Raw genomic sequence first — 21,608 nt, 5'->3', positions numbered from 1 at the left:
AGTACGCGCGTGCCTTTCGTTTCGCCTCCATCGAAACGCGGCCGCAGCGGCCAGATTCGAACCCGATTCCCCGGCTCGTTATCCGAGCACCCTAAGAACAGCGCTTAAAGTCAGGGTGTCTCGGGGGGTCTAAGACCCCCCCTCCAATATTGACAAAAGGTGTGCGACCGCTCTCGCGAGTTTGGGGGGTGGCATTAATCTGAAACAGGCGTTTTTTTTTTTTTTGTTGTTTTTTTTTTTTGTCAATGAGAGTCGGTACATTTATTCTTTCGTTTCGAAAAATTTAGTGTGATTTTCAGCAAGATTCATTGCATTTTTTTTTTTTCAGTATTTGAGACGGAATCATAACCAAAGTCGCCAGAGCTATGCAGAGGCTGAAAGAAAAGCGGGAGCCTGTGCCTTCACGACACGAGTAACTTTCCAAGGCTACGCAGCAGTAATCGGAAGCACAATGCAGAGTCTCTACTCGGCAGTCTTTACGGGTAAACAAAGCTTCTAAATTCGACGAATATACAAAACGGCTCTAAGACGTTTAAAACCTTTTTTTTTTTCCGCCGCCCGAGCTAAATTAGTAATATTTCTAGTTTGCGCATTTTTGTTTCTATATTTTCATTCTGTATCGATGCAGTTCTCTGTCAGTTTTTCTTTCACTATCATACTGCTGTGGCAAATACTAGGGGGGGGGGGGGGGGGGCAATGAAAACTACCCAGGCGGAGAAGGAATGTGGCGGCAGAGCATGGAAGAAAAGGGTGTGGAAGGAAAAAAAGTAACGAGCTGATAGGGAGGAAAAAATAGTGAAAGAAAGCAAAAATAAAGTAAACAAGATGAGTTCGCGAAACTAAGCGCAAGAAAAGGACAAATAGTAAATACGCAATTAAAACACTACATTCCCCTTGATAACTCTCTGCATTGTACTGATGCTCATGCAAGCTATCGTACACACGTAAATGTCGACCACAGGACAGGTTAAAGGCTACGCAACTGCGTCCAGGAGCGCGGTCCACTTGGGCGCGCACGGTGGTCCTATAGTGCACGCACATTCCTTCTGTCGGGCATGCCAACTGACACCAGATATTGCAGATGCCTATGAGTTGCCTGATTTCGTTTTGTTTGTTTGTTTGCTTTTTTGACGTGTTGAGAAAGACTGCGAACGCAAGGGAAAGTAGTTGGTCCTCTTTTGGGAATCCGGACATGATTGCCAGGTCACTGATGAGCAGTTCCTGGCCCTACGGGGCTGGGACGGTAGGCCAACGCCGCTTGCGGCGGAGGCTAGCCAGCCACTGATTTTTATCTGTTGTAGGCCGTCATTGCACCCGCCACCGCTTCGGTGGTGGCGGACGACGGCTGAATTGTTGCGGCGCACGTCTTTCTCTCCCTCTTCTTCTTTTTTCTTTCTTGTCTATTTTCTCTTCTGTCCGCACGAGGCAGCGGAGGTGCCTCAGCTACAGAGCCAGTAGCAGGCCCGTGCATTTTCTTTTCTTTCTTCCTGCAGCCACAACAACAACAACCAGGTCACTTATCACTGCTCTTTAGACGGCAGCGATCCGAACTTCGCTTCGCAACGCCTATTTGGGGCCGTGAAAAAGATTATATATCAGCGAATGAGAATATGTACAACCGAGGAACCCAGCGACTACAATTTGTGACCATATAATGCCGCAAATACAAAAAACGAGCAGCGAATGCGACCCACGCACGCAGATCCGCAGCGTCTCCGCGGCACGGCCTGGCTCACGTCTCCCTCTTTCCTCCGCAAAGGACATGCGCATGCGTGGTACAGCCCTGCATGGTGCCCATACAAGAAGCAAGAAGTCTAATGAAATCCGGATACCCGAATATACTTTGATAAGGGCTGCGCTTTGGTTAGGGAACCGAACCGCATAACATGCTTGCAGAAAGCTTTTTTTTTTTTCTTGTCAAATTGAGAAGGCTGTTAAATAAAAAACGCGTTTGTGAGATTTTTATCTTAGCATTCTGCACTAGTTATTTTCTCTCCAGAGGCTAGTTGTGACAAGGTTTGATTTAGTTTGGTTAATGGGATTTAGCGTCCCGAAATCACTCAGGCTGTGAGGTACGCCATAATGGAGTAATAATATAATAATAATTGGTTCACAGGAAGGGAAAGACAGTATCTGTCACACTTGCTCTGTGGACACCTGAACCGCGCCGTAAGGGTAGGGAGGAAGGTGGGAGTGACAGTGGAAAGGAAGATAGGGGAGCCGCAGTGGAGGGCTACGGAGCTGTTTCGACCACCTTGGGATCTTTAACGTGCGCTGACATCGCACAGCACACGGACGCCTCTTCGTTTCGCCTCCATCGAAACGCAGCCGCCGAGGTCGGGTTCGAACCCGGGTACTCCGGCACAGTGATCGGGCGTCTTACCACTGCACCACCCCGGCGGGGCACAGAGATCCATAGCGACGGCGTATGTATACCTCCAATTGAATACCATGCAATTAAGGCGTTAAACTCTACGGGAGTCTCTCAGTGCTAAACCTTTTATCAAGACCATGCCAAAATTGTCTTAATTAGTTTAAGCGGACTCAACACCCTAGTTTTTCTTTTTTTTTTCTTTTTTTTTTTTTTCCTTTCAGACTGTTTATGCGTGACATTGTTTCGGAATTTCACATATTTTAAAGAAGGAGTTTGTGTGCTCGCTTTTGCCTTTCCGCCATATGTTATAAGCAGCCATTGCACCTTCGGCTGCTAGACGTGCAGTTTTAAATGAGGCTCGGAAGGGTGGCGTTGGCCTTGCGGCTCGGGGTCCCGCGGAAGGCATCAGCAGTCCCGGCAAAAGACGAGGCTTCGGCTAACAAGAACAACGTTTTTAATACAGCATCACGTAGGAACGGCCAGAGAAGCAGGCCCGAAGAGAAAACTGACACGCTCACAAAGCAGTTGATTGATTTACTGATTGATTTATAGAAAGGGAAATGCGCGGTAACTGTCTCACTTGTTCTCTGTGGACACCTGAACCGCGCCGTAAGGGAAGGGAGGAAGGTGGGAGTGAAAGTGGAAAGAGAGAAAGGGAAGCCGTAGTGGAGGGCTACGGAGTAATTTCGACCACCTGGGGATCTTTAATGTGCGCTGACATCGTACAGCACACGGACGCCTCTTCGCTTCGTCTCTGAACCCGGGTACTCCACCAGCACAGTAGTCGGGCGTCTTACCACTGCCACCACCCCGGCGGGGCTCGCAAAGCAATTGTCTCGGCATCATCTCCTGCGGTGGAAGCGAGAGGGAAAGGGAGAAGGATGTTCTAACAAGCTTTGCTACTGCCTTGTATACGTAGCTCAGCATTCGTCAGGCGTGCCTTTCCAGGAAAGCGCAACAAGCCAAGGACGCGCGCGCCGCATGCCTTGAACTCGCGCAACCTTTTTCGCCGCCGCCAGACGCTGCGCGGAAGGCGCGCTGATGTACTGTTAAGGTTAAGTGTTGGGTCGGAGGGGTCAGGTATTCGCCGTAGGCACTCGGCGCCTGGGTGTTGCAAACCTTTAACGCCGGCGGGCTTGGCGTATATGTGTACGCATACATTAGGGGCAGATACGCCAGCTCAGTGCTCACACCGCACGCTGAGTGAACGGAGCAGAGAATCAGAAATGTCACCGATGTACATGCAGTTCTCGGCAGCGCCTTCATCTCAAATTCCGGGCGTACAGACTGAGGGAGCTCTATAAAAGAGAACGCTTTATTAGCGTGCATTCAACGCCCAAGTATGGACGAAGAGTGAATACTTTTTTTTTTTTTTTTTTTGCTGTTGTTGTTTTGTACTGTTACTTCTGCACACGATCAATATAAATCAGTTCTAAGTGCGTTGCAGATGAAAAATAAGTTTGGTTTTTTTAGTGTGAAATACGTTTCACGCTACCTGAACCATTTGAACCTGTCCAGCGTGCACATCTGTTGAGATTAATTTCCATCGGGCTCGCGAAGATGTCAGGAAATCTCCACTTGAACTGTTGAGAACAAAGGCGAACAGTCAAAGCCGGAGCCAACACTCTTAGGCCGGTCATCGCGACCACTGTAATCATAGAGAACAGTCCATTTCGGAGTAGTAGGACCCGGGTGCATTGCCCTCGCTCGCGGACGATCAACGGACGACTCGGGGGAAAAAAAAAAAAAGAAAAGAAAACGAACGCGCGGGGGCATTCCCGAACGACGGTTGCGGTCGCCATCTGAAAGAGACTGAAAGAGAAGCGGCTAGCTCGATCTCACGAAAGCTGGAGCGTCAAGAATGCCTTCACCGGGTGAGGTCAATGGTTCCCCTGGCCGTTTACCGAGAAGGGTCTCGGAGCACAAGAAGCCCGAGATCGATGATCGCTTATCCGCCCTTTCTGCTACTGACCTGTGCCAAAACCCCGGACACCACGAAACAATCCTATAAAAAGCATCGACGATAGTGAAATTTAAAAAATAAAAAATGACGACATGAGAAAAATATCGCGAAAACCTGCAAGTACGGAAAAGTTTCACCCGATTGCCTGCAATTGGGAACGATTTGTTTACCTGAACTGCAGGTGTCTCGTTTTCATACATTGTATTCTGTGTATTTCCGCACGAAAAACAATATATATCTTCGTCCTTACTCGACCTTGGGCGGGTAACTCACCCCTTCTCTTGCCCTTATGCATTATACATGGACCAGTCTTCTTAGCCTCGGTCAGCATCGCATGCAGGTAGCCACACCAGACCCCTTTTACGCGCAAAACCCATCTCACCCGAAGCCAAGAAGTCTTTTTGAATAAGCTCATCGCCCATGCGGCTTACACGCCACGTATTATGGCCCGCTGGCGACAGTATACAGAGGAAATGATTACGTGCCCCCACTGTACGACTCTAACTCGCGGCGGCATATCTCATCTACTCTGGGATTGCCCTGCTTTTTCTACTGGACGCTCCGAGATCGAACCCTGCCGCCTGAACTACCGCTCCCTTCTAGGAACTGATGAACTGATGCTAACACACAAATGATATTTGCCAAGTATGGCTTCTTCAGTGGCGTGGTCAGAGCAATATGATTTGAGTGACGACCTGTGAAAACAATGAAGCTTCTGTCTACTTCCCTTTACCCCCATCCATGGCCATGAGCCTTCCTATTCAATAAAGGACGTTCAATAAATCAATCTGACAATCATGGTGCTGTGGCTGGACCTAAAGCATAAAAATTCGGGGGATGTTCAAGCTTCGCCTTGAGTTCGGTTTGATTTGTGGTGTTTAACGTCCCAATGCGTCTCAGGCTATGAGAGACGTTGTAGTGGAGGACTACAGAAATTTCGACCACCTTGGGTTCATTAAGTGCACTGACATCGCACGGCACACGGACTTCACTTCGTTTCGCCTCCATCGAAACGCAGCCGCCGAGGCCGGGATTCGATCCCGCCTCCTTGGCCACAGTAGTTGAGCGCCGTAACCACTGCGCCACCCGTCTGGGCTTCGCCTTAAGAGTAAAAGCGATAGCGCCTTAACACCGCCTTTTCGTTCCGCGATTTTTAAAACACATGTTTCTTAAAGTGAATCAATATGAAAATTAGGCATATGTCTAACCCTGCTAAACCTAAGTAACCAAGCGGCTACACATTTCGCTCGACCCGCCTCTCATCGTCTCTGTGCGGCAGCTTCTCGGCGAGCTACGTCCACTTGATGGTCGGACTCGGCCTGTCGTCTTCGCAACCTCTGAGACGCAGACAGATCATGAGGCGCCTCTCTTGAATAATCCACGACGACTGCTTCCGTTCAATCGTCGAGGGCTGTTGCGATCCGTTGGCACCGGTTAGGAACATTTGACCAGCATTTAAACCGACATTAAAGGTCCCTGGTTCGTTCTTGGTTTTTGCTAGGAATGGGTTTGATTGGCACTCCCAGACCACGTGGAAGGTGTAGGCCACGTTCTCGCAATACTGAACGCACCATCAAAGGATGCGTTGAAATATTTAAGCACCGCCGGGCACAGTACGGTATTATTGACGATTTTGATGAGGAAGCGCTCGTTCGCGCGATCCGGTCCCTTAGAAGGGGCCGGGCAGCGCCTGTGCTCCTCCTTGTAGTAATCGGTAATATTGTTACGGGCGATGAAAAAGAAGCGGGCAGTGGCGTGGGCAGGTGCGCTCGCGCTAGGTGCGCTCGCGCTAGATCCACCATCTTTGATAAAAACGTAATCTACCATCGCCATTATGTCATCTCCTAAATCGGTGGAAATTAGAGTTTTAATCAATCAATCAATGAATCCATTATGTCACGTTCTGTCTCCTTTCTTCATCGCCTTGCCGCCCCGTAACATTTTGGATAGAGGTGCGGAGTACGTCATCATCGCTCATCATCCTTGCCCGGAGCTTCGGCGCCCTGTGTCTTCTGGCGCCGTCGACAGCGGGTTCCTGGGACGACGGATCACCTGGCGGTTCCCCAGCCAGCCGGACCCGACGCGACATCGCCGTTCTCCACCCCCCGCCCTGTCCCCGCCCTGACCACAAGACACGAAGAAAGACGATTGTAGCCCAACTTTAAGATCCCACCGACCCGAGACGCCACGAACACTCGAGAAAACATCACATGAAACACAGCACATGAAAAACCTGACCGAAGGACCCGACCAACCCGAGACGCTGACCAGACGAGCCCACCGATCCAATACAACACTAAACGTGAAGACATCGCCCCTGCCTGTGTTGTTTGATGTGCGCCTGATGGAAGGCGAGCTCAGCGTGGTCAGCTGTTCGTGATCGGGCGTGACTGCTCGATGTGTACGGGTCACCAGTTTGTAGCGAGCAAGGTGCTGGTGCGAGCCAGAAAAAATCATAACTGAGGTTAAAAGCTGACTTATTTTCTAAGCGAAATGAGCGTGAAGGGCGGGCACGGAAGCAGGGAACATGATATAGAGTGTATCTTCGGTATTTGGGTGTAGCCCGTAGAGACCCGCGCTCCGGCCAGCCGCGGGGGACGTCTGGAATGTCCGACTAGCGAGAGTGGCGCGTTGTATAGAGGCCCCTCGCAGCTTCGAGCTGCCGGCCAACCGACGTCGTAGCATGCATGGAATCTTGTTGCCCTGCTTCTGCCGGCCATGACGCTTCTTCCGCGCGTCCCCCACATGATCTCAATGCTTTCATGGCCCGCCGTGGTTAGTCTGACTGCTCATCCCTAGTATGTGCATGGTGCACACTTCGAGATCAGATGTCACCAGACAGGCGTACGCAAACATCAGTTCTCCAGCTTGCATTAAGACGACAAACTGTCCTGAAATGTTAATTTATACCTAATCCTCTTTATAGACTTACCGAACGAACATTGAGGCACTGAAATGTTCGCTTTAAAGCGCGCCTTAATGCGTTGAAGACTTCGGAGCAGCGGTTATTCTAGGCTGATCTATTTTGGAAGTTTCTCGCGACCGCGGCACGACCAGTCACGCGAGATCCATTTCTCTCTCAGTTCGCCTCATTATGTGAGCGTATCACGGCACTTGCATGCTCCGCCCCTGAAGGGCACGAAGCATTTTAACATCTGCTTTTGATACATCTAATGCAACATGGTGCAGATATACCCTTATCACTAGCTTGCTGTTCAAAGGTCTTGGGCCAGCAGTGACGATCAAAACTATGAGAGTCTTGAAACGGCTTGGCCACATTGACGGATGTAGAGGGGCGAATTCAGGGACACCTTTAACGAGGGAATAAAAGCACAACGCCTGTCTGGAAGCAGCCATACTGTCACAAGGAAAACTTTTTTTTTTTTTTTAATATGCAGGGCTGCGTATATAAGTGAATTGTAATTGTATTTCCTCACCGAGAAGAAATCGCGGGCAAGTTAACCTGGAAAAAGGAGGCCGGTTAGAGAGTTTTAATGTTAGAAAAGAAACGGTATGAGGGGTACTCGGCTGAAGAGACGTGCTTCTGCTCTGAGAAAATTTCTAATAATAGATGTGAAGATGTGAGGTTATGGCTCAATACATATTGCACTCGGTCATTCACGATCTGATACATACCAAACTATGACCCAAGTCCATCTTTCAAATAATCCTCCACATTCGAAGTTTCCCGTCGGGCACGACTTGTTCACTTCCAACGTTGGGCTTTCCGACAAACACCGCCAAAAAAGCAATAGATTTCGATCTATCCGCTGTACCCGCGCTAATTGATGTAGCTAGCTAGTTGTTCATGTTTGGCCAAAATCTTGAAATATCCATTGGGTATTAAAATCTCATTGGACGTCTTAAACGGCCACAGGACGTCGAAGGGAGCTTCAATGCCCATTTGGATATACTGACAGCTCTAAAATAACGAAGACATGGTTTGATCGAGGAAGAATGATGGTCCCGGCCCAGGCTCGGTATATCCGATATAGGATCCGGGGAAATGATTACGATTAGCCTGTCGGTTCGCATCGCCGGATCAGGTGTTTTGATGGACGAATCTGCGGAGATGTGGCTTGAATTAGGTTCGGTGCGGAGACGTGGATGTCCACTCCTGTGGGCTAGCTCCTACGCCTGTATAACCCGGCGATGGTTACTAGGAACCCAACCTTGGGCCAGATAGACTCTTCTTCTTCTCTCCCCAAAGCACCGGCGAATACTTTATTTCAGCACTTTACTTCGTCTCTCGCCGCACTTGTACTTTGTCTTCCTCTCCTCGCGCTGCAAACACAGTGGTCACATCATCCGAACAGTACGGAACAGGCATATACAGTCACTTCGGTATGTCCCTTGCAATGTCTGCTATAAGGATTTCAAGTTTTTCATTGGGCTTTCAGGCCTCATGCACACCGCCATTTCCATCGTTCATGATTCGGCGACTGGGATTACTCAAGGCATTCCGTTTCACCGCCTCGGTTACGCGTACCACATAACGAATCCTGCGTAACACACGCACATTTGCCTCAATAAGAGACGTAGGCTCAACCGTACGCGCATCAAGGTTGCATTTCGCCCGAGAAACCATGCCACTCGTCAGGGCCAGATGATGTGTTGTGTGGCGCTGAGCATGCGCATAAATTGCGACAGCATGCATGCTAACACGGTGCACCTTTCAAGCGGCACCAAGAGCTCTGAGCGCTTGCCTCTTTGCTTCGTAACAGCGCCGGATTCGCAACGATACATTTCAAGTTCCCGGAGAGGAGGTTGACAGGATTGGAAAAACGTCTTTCTTTGAAGACGTCCTAAAAACGTCTGACGTCTTTTACCTGTGAACGTCTGGAAAAAGCATTTCAAAAGCACCGGTCACTCTGCCGCTTTGGTGTTCGGATGCCGAACCCAGTACGTGCTGCGTTAATTCCGACCGTGGTGGCTTTATTCGATGGAGATTAAACGCAGAAAGAACCGTGTACTAATATTTCGTTGCTTAAAGAAATTCAAGTGGTCGATATTAATCCAGGGACTTCCACTCGCTTTTTAATAATCGTCATGCGACCTGAAGCATATCAGCACAAAACAAAACTGCTCTGACGCGTACACGATATGCTGCAGGAATTCTTTTTATTTTAGCTAACCTGTTCAGCAAATTACTAGTTAAAGGATAATAGTCTCTGCCTGCAATTTCTCTTTTGTAGCATGCCAAATTTGATAAGTTACTCTTTTTATCAACCTCTCAACTCCCCTACTCCCCTCAAGTGATGCAGTTGGATTTCTCAGCATGTATCAGGTCGCAAACAAATAGTTTCCTACCACACTTTGTTATTTCTTGTCATTCCGTACGCATATGGTGCGCGGCACCCATACGCATAAAAAATCGTATCGGTTGCTGCATTGTGTGCCTAGCTGTTATCAATTCGTCCGATCGAATTTAACCACGTCCTCTAGCCGTTGGTGGCTTGCTGCTTTCTCGCAATTCGGTCGTGTCAAAACACCTCTACAGACGTGTGGCAAGGCGGCACTGCTTCCACTCCTAAACCATCCGGTGTCTTCCGACCGTGCGTGCTTCATCCGTCGACAACCAGAGCCACCGCCGAGGTGCAGCGCACGCCAGGCTCCGACCCGTAAATTCTAGTTTTCTGACATGCGCGTATGCAACAAGTGTCGCGTCGCGGAGCGCTATAGAACGGGGCCATCGCGAACAATCGAAGCGACGGTACGCGCATCAAAAACGCCGCGTATTCCACAGATAGACCACCGTGATGCCAAGGACTGTACTGTTCCGCATCGCAGTAATTTACCATACTGTCCCATACGCGGATGATACATATGTGTGGTTTGACGCAATTGTGTCGCGTCTGCATTAAATGTGTTTTTGATATTGGTTGGTTGATTGGTTTCCCCCAGGTCAAAGCACCAAAGTGCGGAAGATGTGGGCGCCGTATGCACCACTGTTGCCAATGACAGAGTTGTCTGTTGGACTATTGATACAGCATTCCGAATTTTGAAAACAGCTGAAGACAATGGGCAACTGAACTGGGCAAGAGCGTTGCTCGCATGTACACTCTAAACTCGGATGGTCCTTTATGAGAGTAAAAAGGGAATAACGGTTCCCTTTTTCCCAGCACAGTCCTCAATACGGGCGCAGTAAGGTGCCCAAGCGCTGGGAAAGATTTAAAACATGCCAAATTTTCTTTAAATCATGCGAAGTTCTTACAGTTACCAAGGCTTCTGCTTGTTCCACGGTTAAAAGTCTCCTTCTGTTGGTAACTGCATCAAGTTACTGTGAGTTTAGAATATGCATGCCTATTAATGATTGATATCTAGCCGGGAGTTCGGGGCAGCATATACCTTAAAAGGGAGGGCCCTAGAGGACTCCATTTTTACTCTTTTATTCGGCAATTTGTTTTGATGGTGTAGGTTCTATCGGGACCTGATCAAGACACGCCTGTGCAGTCAGTCGCAGTCAGCATATCGACTTCCACAAAGTAATCACCAAGGACATAAAACAATTAACAAAAAATAACTGCCAGTATATAAAATCAAAACAATCAAATTTCGATGCATATCTTGGATCTTTCTGGTGGAAAAATGGCCTCAGCTAGCATGATTTTTCTATGTAAAATTTCTCGCTTTTGAGAAAACGCCCGCCCCCTCCCCCCTCCCTCCAAATCCACTCCTGTGTTTGCGCCTCCTGCTAGTATCGCATTGGGTGTAGCCGCATACTTTGCATTGTATATGAGCTTGTCACATGGGGCTTTGATTGAGTTAGTCGTGTACGTAGAGCACTTTTTATGCTGCTGCAGTGCTATACGGTTCTTCTATGTCTCATCTTAGCCTTCACTTCCTGCTTTTAAGTATAGTGCACAGCTTTAATTTTTTTTTTTTTTGCGCCATGAGAACTATCCAAGTCATATGCAGACTTGTAGAAGGGGGGCCACAAGACGACCCGTAAAATCGAGCCTATAGGCGGCTGAACGTCAACTATAGACTCGAAGTGCTTTGCTTTGAGCCTGCTGTACGAAGACTGCTTTTAATACAAAAGCAATACTACGACAACCAAAGCGGGACATCGAGTGGCCGCAGCCACGCCGTGAAGAGGCATAACTACGGTCTCCTCATAAAAAAATCAGCCTGTCATGACATATGAATTCAAGTATACCCCTATGCCACGGGCAGGAGCTGCCAAGTCGTGTCGCTCCTTTCATATGGGAGGGCGATATCAGAATCAGCCTGCCCGAGCCGTTTGCATTCTCGTTACCCCTACGACACGCAGGCACGTCCATACGGCTTGGTTGAAGCGTGACTTTATGTAGGCTGGTAGCTTACGCTCTCACGTCATACCCTTAAAGCAGGAGCTTAAGTGTCCCCAATAATGTAGCACTTTACACTGACAGGGCGTGATAGGGGAATAATGTAGCAGGCAAAAGAAGCTTCCGCCGTTGATTTCTCAATTCAACTAGGGTTAACCAGAGCTAAATCACAACTAATTTTTTTAATGCTTTTGAGGCAGGTAATTATTGGGGTCCGAGCGTTTTTATTCTCAGTAGTATCTTTATTGGTGGTACTGTGATGTTGTAAGATGGCTACACTAGCCTTCAATCCTCAGGATGAGCTGGCTTCACTTTATCCTTGTCGTACACGTTCGGCCATCGGCACATGACAGCCAGCTAATAGGGCGTTTAGAAAGTTGCGGGTCAGCTATGTGAATAGTTCGTCAGAGGCCCTCCGCACTGCGTTCTCTTGCGTTCTTGCACTTTGAGCGCTATGACGATGTGACGCATCGTCTGCGTACTTATGCAGAAAAGAAAAAATATTTACACAATTCTGCGCGAGTCATCGGCTTTGCTGGATTCCTTTTAAACGAACCACTCATCTTCACTGATAATTGCAGATACTGTAGCTGCTGATATAAGCGACCACTTGCAGGTTTATATGATTGTGAAAACAACAACTCCGTCGAAAAAGAAGGGAAAAAAATGAACACTTCAAAATCCGAGCTGAATTTAGACCGCTTTAAAAAATCCTTGCAGAACATTACGTGGAAATATTTATACACAATAACAGATGCTGAGGAGGCTTACGAAACGTTTCTGGATACAGTAGAGACTGCTTATACTGAAAGTTTTCCTCTCAGAACTGTGGCAGGCAAATCAAATCCGAAAGCCTCGGATGACGAGGGATATTACAGAGGAAATTGATCACAAAAATCGTCTTTTTGAACAGTTTCTTGAAAAAAATGATCAAAATATTCTTATCGAATTTAAATCTCGTCGAAATAAGCCTGCCAAGATAATCCGAAAAGCTAAATGAGCCTACTACTGTAACTTATTTTTACAATACATTCAGTACTCTGATTTAACCAGGAAAAAATTAGAGGCTGTATTGTGTCATACCCATGGCTTTAATGAAATCGAAGCGATCTTTCACGAGAGCATAAATATTTCAGGATCCAGTCTAGCGAACCTTTACAATGACGTCTTCGCCAACCAGTTTTCCTTCAAATACGCCTTTGGAAGAAACGGATCCCGCACTGCCAGATATTTCACCAAAATAAAGTGTCATGATGAAGACGAGGTTGCTTCTAGAATAATGATTTTAATAACAGCAGCGTATGCGACGCTGACAATTTACAAATAAAGTCTATTAATTTGGAATTATAAAAGCACTAATAACGTATATTTTCAACTCAGTCTGTAAAGCGGTGTTTTTCCTAACTCAAACCAAACTGCTAAAGTGACTCTAGTCTTCAAAGGCGGCGATAGAAACAAAGAAAAACAGCAGGCCTATCTCGATTTTGCTTATCTTTTCCAAGGCGCTGAAAATTTTATGTACACTCATCTAACTACTTCATTAAAAGTTCAGTGCTTCATGATTTCCAGCACGGATTTCGCAAGAATTGCTCTACCAGAACAGTGCTTGATGCAAGAAAAAAAATATTAAAAAGCTTTTTGGAAGATAATTTAACACTTAGAATATGCACAGACCTCTCTAAAGCTTTCGATTCCTTGCGGCATGAAAACCTTCTTCTTTATTATATTTACCGTCGTACCCCCCCCCCCCCCCCCCCCCCCCCCCACCCCCACCCCACCACAGCTCAAAAAAAGAATAACTGTTTCTGCAACAACATCGCCACACTGAAGGAAACTGCAGAAATATAACACATATTATCCACATGTGTTTTATATACCAACCGCTCCAAATAACTATGCCCTTCAGTCATTAGTCTTTAGTCTACCAGTTCTCAACAATTATGTTCATCAGTCAGTCGATATGATAAAAGATGGTGTATATAATACAACTATGTGCAATGGGAGTTCAGCGTGATTCTCTTCTCCATCCTGTCAATCACACGTTTCCTTCTTTCTTGACACTGTATTTGTTATTACGCATGACAGTATATTTGTAACGCTCCTTTGTTATTTTGAGAATGAGATTTTTTTCATTATGCCTCTGCTGCTGTCATGAGTTGGGGCAGTCGCATCATCAAGCAGCTGGTATCAGCATCTTTTTGCGGCTGCTCCATCCTTGCACTTTGTCAAAGGAAAATAAAATTTTATTTGATTTGAAATTAATAATGACCCTCAATAGCCCATTTCTTCTTCCCACGCAATTTCAGACAAATTCCCCTCGGGGAAAAATAACTTCAATTTCACGTGCTCTAACGCGACTTTCTACGTCATTCGCCATGTTATTGTAAATTCCCGGCTGGTAAATTTCAGGCACTATTTCTCGTCCATAGAACTCATCTCATTTCGTTTTGGTTGGCGTCTTCCGTACCACTGCGATTAATAAAAACGCATGGGAGGTCTAGAGCGCAGTAATTCTGGCCGTTTGTTACACATTGTACACGGAGTAACAATACACGTCCACTTGGTTTTAACGCGACACCGTTAAAAGCCCCATGATCGGGGGAATATACGGCATTGTCGGTGTCAGCGATTTGAACGAAAAAGTATGGCAGACACTCGAGCTGCGCCATTAAGGGTATGACGCGGTATCACCCTGCGGATCCTCGCTGGCGCACGTGCGGTCTATGCTCGCCTACTCACCAATCCTTTAAATTGTGCGCTTCTAAAGCCTTACGCATTATTATTAGCATACAGTCCTAAGCGGCCACTTTTTCCAGCTACCGGTAGTAAGCCCGACATAGATAAAAAGCCCCGCTAGCTTTAACCAAGTCGCATCAATTCGTGCCTACATGCTTGGAGTATCTACTCGGCGTCCACGAGTCCTGGAAGGTTAATTTCAATGCATCATACAGCCTTTAAACATTTCTTTTTAAATACTGGCACTTTCGACAGCAAATTTCAATGTTGTGCGGCGTTGGGATGCGCACGTCCTGCCGTGCGTATACCGTACACGGCCTTGCGACAAATCTCTCTGAGGCCAGTAATTTACGTGCGAAATCTGTATGAAATGCCTCTACAGCTCACATCTGCGCATTCGCCATAATTTTTTTGTTTCGCTATTTTTAAGCTGTTTTCTTTCTGCGCGTGGCATGTGTTTATCGCGGTCGAGTTCCTGACCGGTGCTTGCTGCATGATCCAACCACGCATCCGTACAGAGGTACACGGCGTACATCGAGGCAGCAAGAAAAAAAAATTAAAATAAAAAAACATTCGCGACTCATGTTTGTGACGCACAGCCATTTGCCATCGCTCTTCTTGCAGCTGCACTTCCCTCTACACCGGCCTCTTTCTCTCGAGCCCTAGTGCAGGGACCACGTGATCCCCTGTACGGCTCATCTCCCGGTGCTGCCTCCGCATAGACAGCAGTAGCGGTGTGTGCACGCAAGCATGGCACCTACTACGCAGCAATTCGATTCACTCTCCCGTTTCTGTGTGCTCTTCGCTCTGATAGTGCACGGAACGTCCCTCGTCCATGGGTCTGCCACTTCGGATGATTGCTCCGGACATTTCATTGTGGAAGACTCCACCGTGAAGCTGATCATACAGCAGTATGTGAACTCCACTGAAAGTATCGTGGAATGCCGCTACTATTTCAAGGCTCCGCAGAACTCTGGTCTGCTGATCATCGCAAACGACATCAAGGCAGTGAACGATGCGGAGATACCAGGCTGCCCCGTGGCCATCTACAACAACGCCGAAGCAACAGGGGACCCGGTATATTCTTTGTGTGGTCACTATGGTACTACGACTATCCCCGTGCCGGCTTCTACTGCTCTGGTCGTCTACAAGCCTGAGTTCAAAGGCGAACCGTACACCCTCACGATGGACTTGCAAGTAGTCCTGACCGGAGGAAGCAACCTACGCGCCTGCGGTGATTCGCTGCTCAGCGCCGTGTCTGCAGTACCGATCAGGTATTCGGTGGGCTTCAGGGCCGACGCTGGCTCCGGAGACGCTTCCGACTTTTGCGACCTCAACGTGACGAGTAAAGACGATGGCGAGACTTTGGGCACCAAGTGTGTCCTCACCAGTGAAGGCGTCTGCAACTACCAGGTCCTTCTGAGCGATGGAAGCGTGGCGGAGTCGGCGGATTCCGTAGACCTCTCCGCATCTGGTGGATCGGCTACGGTCAGGCTGAACGCAGCGGGCATCACTGGAGTCCTGGTTTCCAATCTTCCGGCGGGATTCGTGCCTTTAAGCTCGCTAGAGCCGCCGGTATCGGAAGAAACCGTCTCAAGCTCATCTGGCGCAACGGACATCGTAAGCTCTAACGAGTCTTCGACGGAAGGTTCACCGGAAAACCTCGTCATCTTGGCTACTGACGTGCCAATGAACATTACGGAGCCTCCGACGATGAATGCTACTGATTATAACGCGACCACGAATGGTAGCACTATTGGAGGTGAAGACGACGGTGACCTCATCCTAATAATCGACTACGGTCCACCGACGTTCTGGGAAAGGACAACTCACTGGGTCAGCGAGACCTGGACAACCATGTACTACACTGTTACGTTCACTATGAAGTCCGTTGAGACATGGTTCTACAGCTGGTTCTGAGAGATTAAATTCCAAATCTCAAAAGGAGGCTCTGTATTTCCTGAGGATGACATATGTGCAAGAAAGCAACACACATTGGATGATGTATTGAAGCCTGGTCGTTGTCTTGTATGTTCTGTTTGAAACTGAATGTTCAGACAAAGTGGATATCTAAGCGATATGTTTATCCCCTTTTTATTTACTTACTTATTGTTATATACTTCGTGTGACAAATTATGTCCACTTTTATGAGTACGAGGCATCGCGAATTTTTCATTCACTGCCGAAGCAAGAAGCTATTTGAGCCATCGTGTCGCTTGTGCACCTTTAGCTTTGGATGACAGCTCGTGCTTTGCTTGAATGCTCCTTTGTGTACGCATGTTTTAGTATTACCTTAGGCTTTGTTTGGAGTTTTCACATCTGCCAATTTTGGTCGTTGTTTAGAACTATTAACCTCAATGACGCATGTATTCGTGATATGAAAAATAAAGCTGAAGATAAAAATATGCAGCAAATCACTTCATTGCGCATGTCTAAACTTACTTTTTTTTCTGTCGACTGTGTCTTGCATTCTGCAACAATTTCGTTTTAGTTCACAGTAGGACCCCAGTGAGACGTTCACCAGGCTCATTTGACTACATGTTCGCGTTACCTGTAGCGAACAACATCTGTACGGCTCTGCGTATGTCGCTTCTACTAAAAGCTCAGGGACGTAAACTTGGGCCGGAAATGAATAACACAAGAGTAAAATTCGCCTGTACGTCGGTGTACCGGATATTAATATCATAAGCTGCGCGCAGCCGCAGTTCTGCATTGCCTTCTACCCTCTTCCGCTTGCACGCATACGCAGCAAAGGCTACCACCCGGTATTGCTCACTTCTCCCGGTTCATTGTTTCTGCTCTGGCGCCAACGTCGACGGAAGCACTCTGTGAGTATGGCACGCGCAGCCGAGCAGCCGTTCGCCCGATTCTGGGCGCTCTTCGTCCTTTTAGTCCACGAAACGCCAATGGGTCGAGGGTCCGAAATGCCCGGAGAATGTTCCGGACACTTCGTGCTGCAGGACTCTACTGTCAAGCTCATCATTCAGCAGTACGTGAACACTACCGAAAGCGTCGTGGAATGCCGCTATACTTTCAAGGCTCCGCAGAGCTCTGGTCTGCTGATCATCGCAAACGACATCAGGGCAGTGAACGATGCGGAGATACCAGGTTGCCCCGTGGCCATCTACAACAACGCCGAGGCATCAGGGGACCCGGTATATTCTTTGTGTGGTCACTATGGTACCACGACTATACCCGTGCCGGCTTCTACTGCTCTGGTTGTCTACAAGCCTGAGTTCAAAGGCGAACCGTACACCCTCACGATGGACTTGCAAGTAGTCCTGACCGGAGGAAGCAATCTACGCGCCTGCGGTGATTCGCTGCTCAGCGCCGTGTCTGCAGTACCGATCAGGTATTCGGTGGGCTTCAGGGCCGACGCTGGCTCCGGAGACGCTTCCGACTTTTGCGACCTGAACGTGACTAGTAAAGACGACGGCGAGACTTTGGGCACCAATTGCGTCCTCACCAGTGAAGGCATCTGCAACTACGAGGTCCTTCTGAGCGATGGAAGCATGGCAGAGTCGGCGGATTCCGTAAACCTCTCCACCTTTGGTGGATCGGCTACGGTCAGGCTACATCCGACGGGAATCACTGGCGTCCTGGTCACCAACCTTCCGGCTGAGTTTGTGCCGTTAGGCTCACTACAACCACCACTTACTGTGGTTCCCCCTGAAGTACCCACTTCGAGCAGTTCCTACAACAGCACGGACATTGATAATTCCACTGTGGAAAACGCAGAGAGCACATCCATAAGTTCTTCAACGGGAACTTCGACTGATGTAGATGGTGGAAACGTCCAAGTTGGAGACAACTGTCCGCCTTCATTGTGGGACAGGATGACTAGTTGGTTCAAGGGTGCCTGGGAAACCATAACAGACGCCTTCAAAACCGTCGGAGACTGGTTTCGTGGTTGGTTCTGAGCTTAACCATGTTATCCTATGCCTGTATTCTTTATTTTCGTTGGTTTGCAACAGAAGGGGCCATTTATTCGGTTCTTCCTCAAAGCAGTGTCGCATTCTGCCGTTGTATTTTTGTAATGCTTCAGCTTGTGCATTGCATGATACATAAACTTTAAATGCTATATGCTTGTGACGAGGACGAAAGAAACCCGCTGTTTCAGGAAATTAGATATGCCTGGCTGTTTGTCATTATAAAACGTTTTGGAGTTATGGTAGAGCCTGTTAGTGCCTTATGCGTATGTTATAAATATGCCGGGTTCTTGTTCACAGTGATTGGAACAGCATGAGAACAAGGTAACGACAAAAGAAAAATACATGCAGAGAAGTGTTACGTCTTCTTTCTTTAGCCTTCTTCGCGTTTTCGCTTTGTTCCATCCACAATGCGCTATTTCTAGCTTGCCCAGGTTGCCATCCTACTTGGTTTCTTTCCAAAATATCTCACAGCGGGCTAACACGCTTAAACAAAAACAGTTTTATAATTTCACGCAAACTGGTTGCTATGATTTATTGAAAGGACACTTGTCCCCGTGGAGGTATTTATTACCTATCTTTAACAAATCCAGCACATGAATAAAGAAACGAATGCCAAGGCATATAACTATACTCCAATAACGCTGTCGTGACGTCGGTACATGAGCCGCATCCCGCTTGTTTCGAGAACCGTGATTACATATCACTTTACCTTCTGTTAGGCTGCTGTCCTTGTAAGCGTGTCCTATCTGCGACTACACCTTTGTTATTGCGTGCAATCTCTTTCTCTTGGGCATTCCAAGCGGCGAATAACCAAATGCACAGCCAGCAGAGCTTCCAGTGCTCCGGATGTTGCGATATTCACCAGTTGCAGCTGTTCTTCCGTCACACAGAGTCGTCGCCACGTGACTTTCGATATTACTCATCGCATGTGTCTCTGCACTGGCAGCAGCAGCTCGCGCGCCAAACGCACACAAGCATGGAACTCGCTCCGCGACAGCCTCCGTCACTCCATCTATGCTGGCTGCTCTGGGCTTTTCTCTTCCACAAAATGCCGCTGGTTTCCGGCTCTCTGGTGGCGGCCGACTGTTCGGGACACTTTGTGGTAGAAGACTCAACAGTCAAGCTCCTCATCCAGCAGTACGTTAACTCTACCGATAACATCGTAGAATGCCGTTACACGTTTGAGGCTCCGCAGCACTCCGGTTTGCTGGTCATTGCCAACGACATCAGGTCAGTGAACGACGCTGAGATACCCGGATGTCCCGCGTCCATCTACAGCTATACCGATGCTTCAGGCGACCCTATATATTCTTTGTGTGGTCACTATGGTACCATGACTATCCCCGTACCTGCCTCTGTGGCCCTGGTAGTCTACAAGCCGCTGTTCAACGGCCAACCGTACACTGTTACCTTGAACTTGCAAGTGGTTCTGACTGGAGGAAGCAAACTTCGCATATGCGGTGATTCGCAGCTTAGCGCTGTATCCGCCGTCCCTGTTAGGTACTCGGTAGGGTTTAGAGCCGATGCTGGTTCCGACGATGTCTCTGACTGGTGTGATCTCAAAGTGACCAGCAAGGACAGCGTCGAGACTCTAGGCGCCAGTTGTGCCCTCACCAGTGAAGGCGTCTGCAGCTACGAGGTCCTCTTCAGCAACGGAACCCCGGCGGAGACTCCGGAGCACGTTGATCTCTCCGCCGCTGGAGGCTCTGCTACGATCCGACTACATCCTGTTGGCGTCACAGGGGTATTGGTCTCCAGCCTTCCTGCGGGATTACAACCTGTGACTTTATTAGAACCGCTCAGGGTCATTTCTAACAGCACCAGCGAGACGAACGGAACAATTAATAACGTGACTGATGGTGCGACGATACAAGTGGTTACCGTCGATGTCCCCGTGTCTTTCTGGAAGAAGACGGGTCGCTTTTTCAGTAACGCGTGGAAAAACGTAAAGCATGCCTTCAAAACGCTCGGAAACTGGTTTCGTGGTTGATTGTAGAATGTCACTCGCCGGACGCCCTATGTGATTGTTATTTTTTTCTTTGCTGCGGCTGAAGCGGATGTCACATTTATTATGTTTCAGGCAGTGCGTAAACAGCCGCACAAGAGCAAATGCCATTGTGGTATTGCTTTTACACGCAGTCCGAGATTCTGGCTTTTTTATTACAGAGCCCTCTCTGTCGCACTGCTTTTCTGCATCGTTGAAAGCGCGTAACGAGTCTAGTGTTCACAACGAGTGTATTTCGTAGATACGAGCACCCCACCTTACTTACGAACGCAAGAGTGAAGTCTTCTTGGGTCCCTTCTAAAGCGTACGTCATCATGACGCAGTAATACCGCAATTGGCGTTGGTGGTGTCACCACCACGTGGCACCGCTCAACAGTGGGCTGCCTTGAGAGATGATGCCGATCGTAGCAACCAGAACGGTCGAGGGCATAGAGAGGAGAGTTGAGGGAGGAACGATAATGACTGAACACAAACGCGAAAACACCTATAGGGACGCCTGAGCCAAACAAGGACCGTACGTCTTGTGCTAGAACGTGACGTCATAGTTCACGTGTCCTGGCGCGGGTAATTCAAACTGTTTTCGCACGGTATCATCGGTCGAACCAGGTTTAAACCCTGGGTAATTTACAGTGAAGAAATTCGGAAAAGTTCTTTCTGAACGACATCGCTTGCAAATATACGTTACGGCCACGGAAAAGGATCTCTACATTTGTGGAGAAGGGGCGGGCTGAGGGCCCTTTTAGTTGGGTTGCTGACAACTATGTGGTTTAGCGCCGACTTCTCTCGTTGTGCCTCTCGAGAATACTGCTTAACGGTGCTCACACATTTGGAGCAACTTGTGTGGTGTTGTGTATCAGTGTGCTTTGCAAAATAAACCAAATTGTCGCTTTACGCTTTGAGAAGGTGCTTTTAATTGCGATAGAATACGTATCTGGCAAGTTTTCTTAATTCGTAAGGCTCTCTTTCACGCATACATTAGCAGAGACGTTATCAGTATTGCCATGAGTTTCTTTGAGTTAACTCCATGCCGCCTGGACAAAATGCAGAATCTGCACTGGAGAAATGCGAAAGCCTGAGCGTCGCTGCTGCGCGAGCACATACCATGGACATTCTTAGACGTCTAGCAAGACTGCTTTGTAGACGTCTAGTAGACGTCTACAGGTTCGCATATTGGAACGCGTCTACCTATCTACGCCCGGCGTCACCTCGCGGCATAAAGGTTAAACTAAAACGTTTGAATAACTATTATAACGCTGTTTTCTTTAAAGCTTTACGACAATACAGTTGA

At 48.0% G+C, this 21,608-nt stretch overlaps 3 protein-coding genes across 3 annotated transcripts; all 3 read left to right on the top strand.

Annotated features, from left to right (window-relative positions):
* Positions 1–15,127: 15,127 nt before the first annotated feature.
* Positions 15,128–16,794, top strand: LOC146181965 (uncharacterized). The gene has a single exon (XM_084575584.1). The coding sequence runs from the start codon at positions 15,134–15,136 to the stop codon at positions 16,301–16,303; it is 1,170 nt and encodes a 389-aa protein (XP_084431710.1). The 5' UTR covers positions 15,128–15,133; the 3' UTR covers positions 16,304–16,794.
* A 438-nt stretch (positions 16,795–17,232) lies between these two features.
* LOC146181964 (uncharacterized) lies at positions 17,233–18,916 on the top strand. The gene has a single exon (XM_084575583.1). The coding sequence runs from the start codon at positions 17,290–17,292 to the stop codon at positions 18,301–18,303; it is 1,014 nt and encodes a 337-aa protein (XP_084431709.1). The 5' UTR covers positions 17,233–17,289; the 3' UTR covers positions 18,304–18,916.
* A 181-nt stretch (positions 18,917–19,097) lies between these two features.
* LOC146181963 (uncharacterized) lies at positions 19,098–21,203 on the top strand. The gene has a single exon (XM_084575582.1). The coding sequence runs from the start codon at positions 19,130–19,132 to the stop codon at positions 20,303–20,305; it is 1,176 nt and encodes a 391-aa protein (XP_084431708.1). The 5' UTR covers positions 19,098–19,129; the 3' UTR covers positions 20,306–21,203.
* The last annotated feature ends 405 nt before the right edge of the window (positions 21,204–21,608 follow it).

This window comes from Amblyomma maculatum, chromosome 8, assembly GCF_055883805.1.
Source record: "Amblyomma maculatum isolate TAMU_Amacu chromosome 8, ASM5588380v1, whole genome shotgun sequence".
Taxonomy (NCBI): domain Eukaryota; kingdom Metazoa; phylum Arthropoda; class Arachnida; order Ixodida; family Ixodidae; genus Amblyomma; species Amblyomma maculatum.
Note: the sequence above shows the minus strand (reverse complement) of the source record. Positions and strands in the feature narration are given on the sequence as shown.

Bases quoted from the DNA above. Each gene is read 5' to 3' on its own strand.
- LOC146181965 (XM_084575584.1), top strand. From the start codon at position 15,134: ATGGCACCTACTACGCAGCAATTCGATTCACTCTCCCGTTTCTGTGTG.
- LOC146181964 (XM_084575583.1), top strand. From the start codon at position 17,290: ATGGGTCGAGGGTCCGAAATGCCCGGAGAATGTTCCGGACACTTCGTG.
- LOC146181963 (XM_084575582.1), top strand. From the start codon at position 19,130: ATGCACAGCCAGCAGAGCTTCCAGTGCTCCGGATGTTGCGATATTCAC.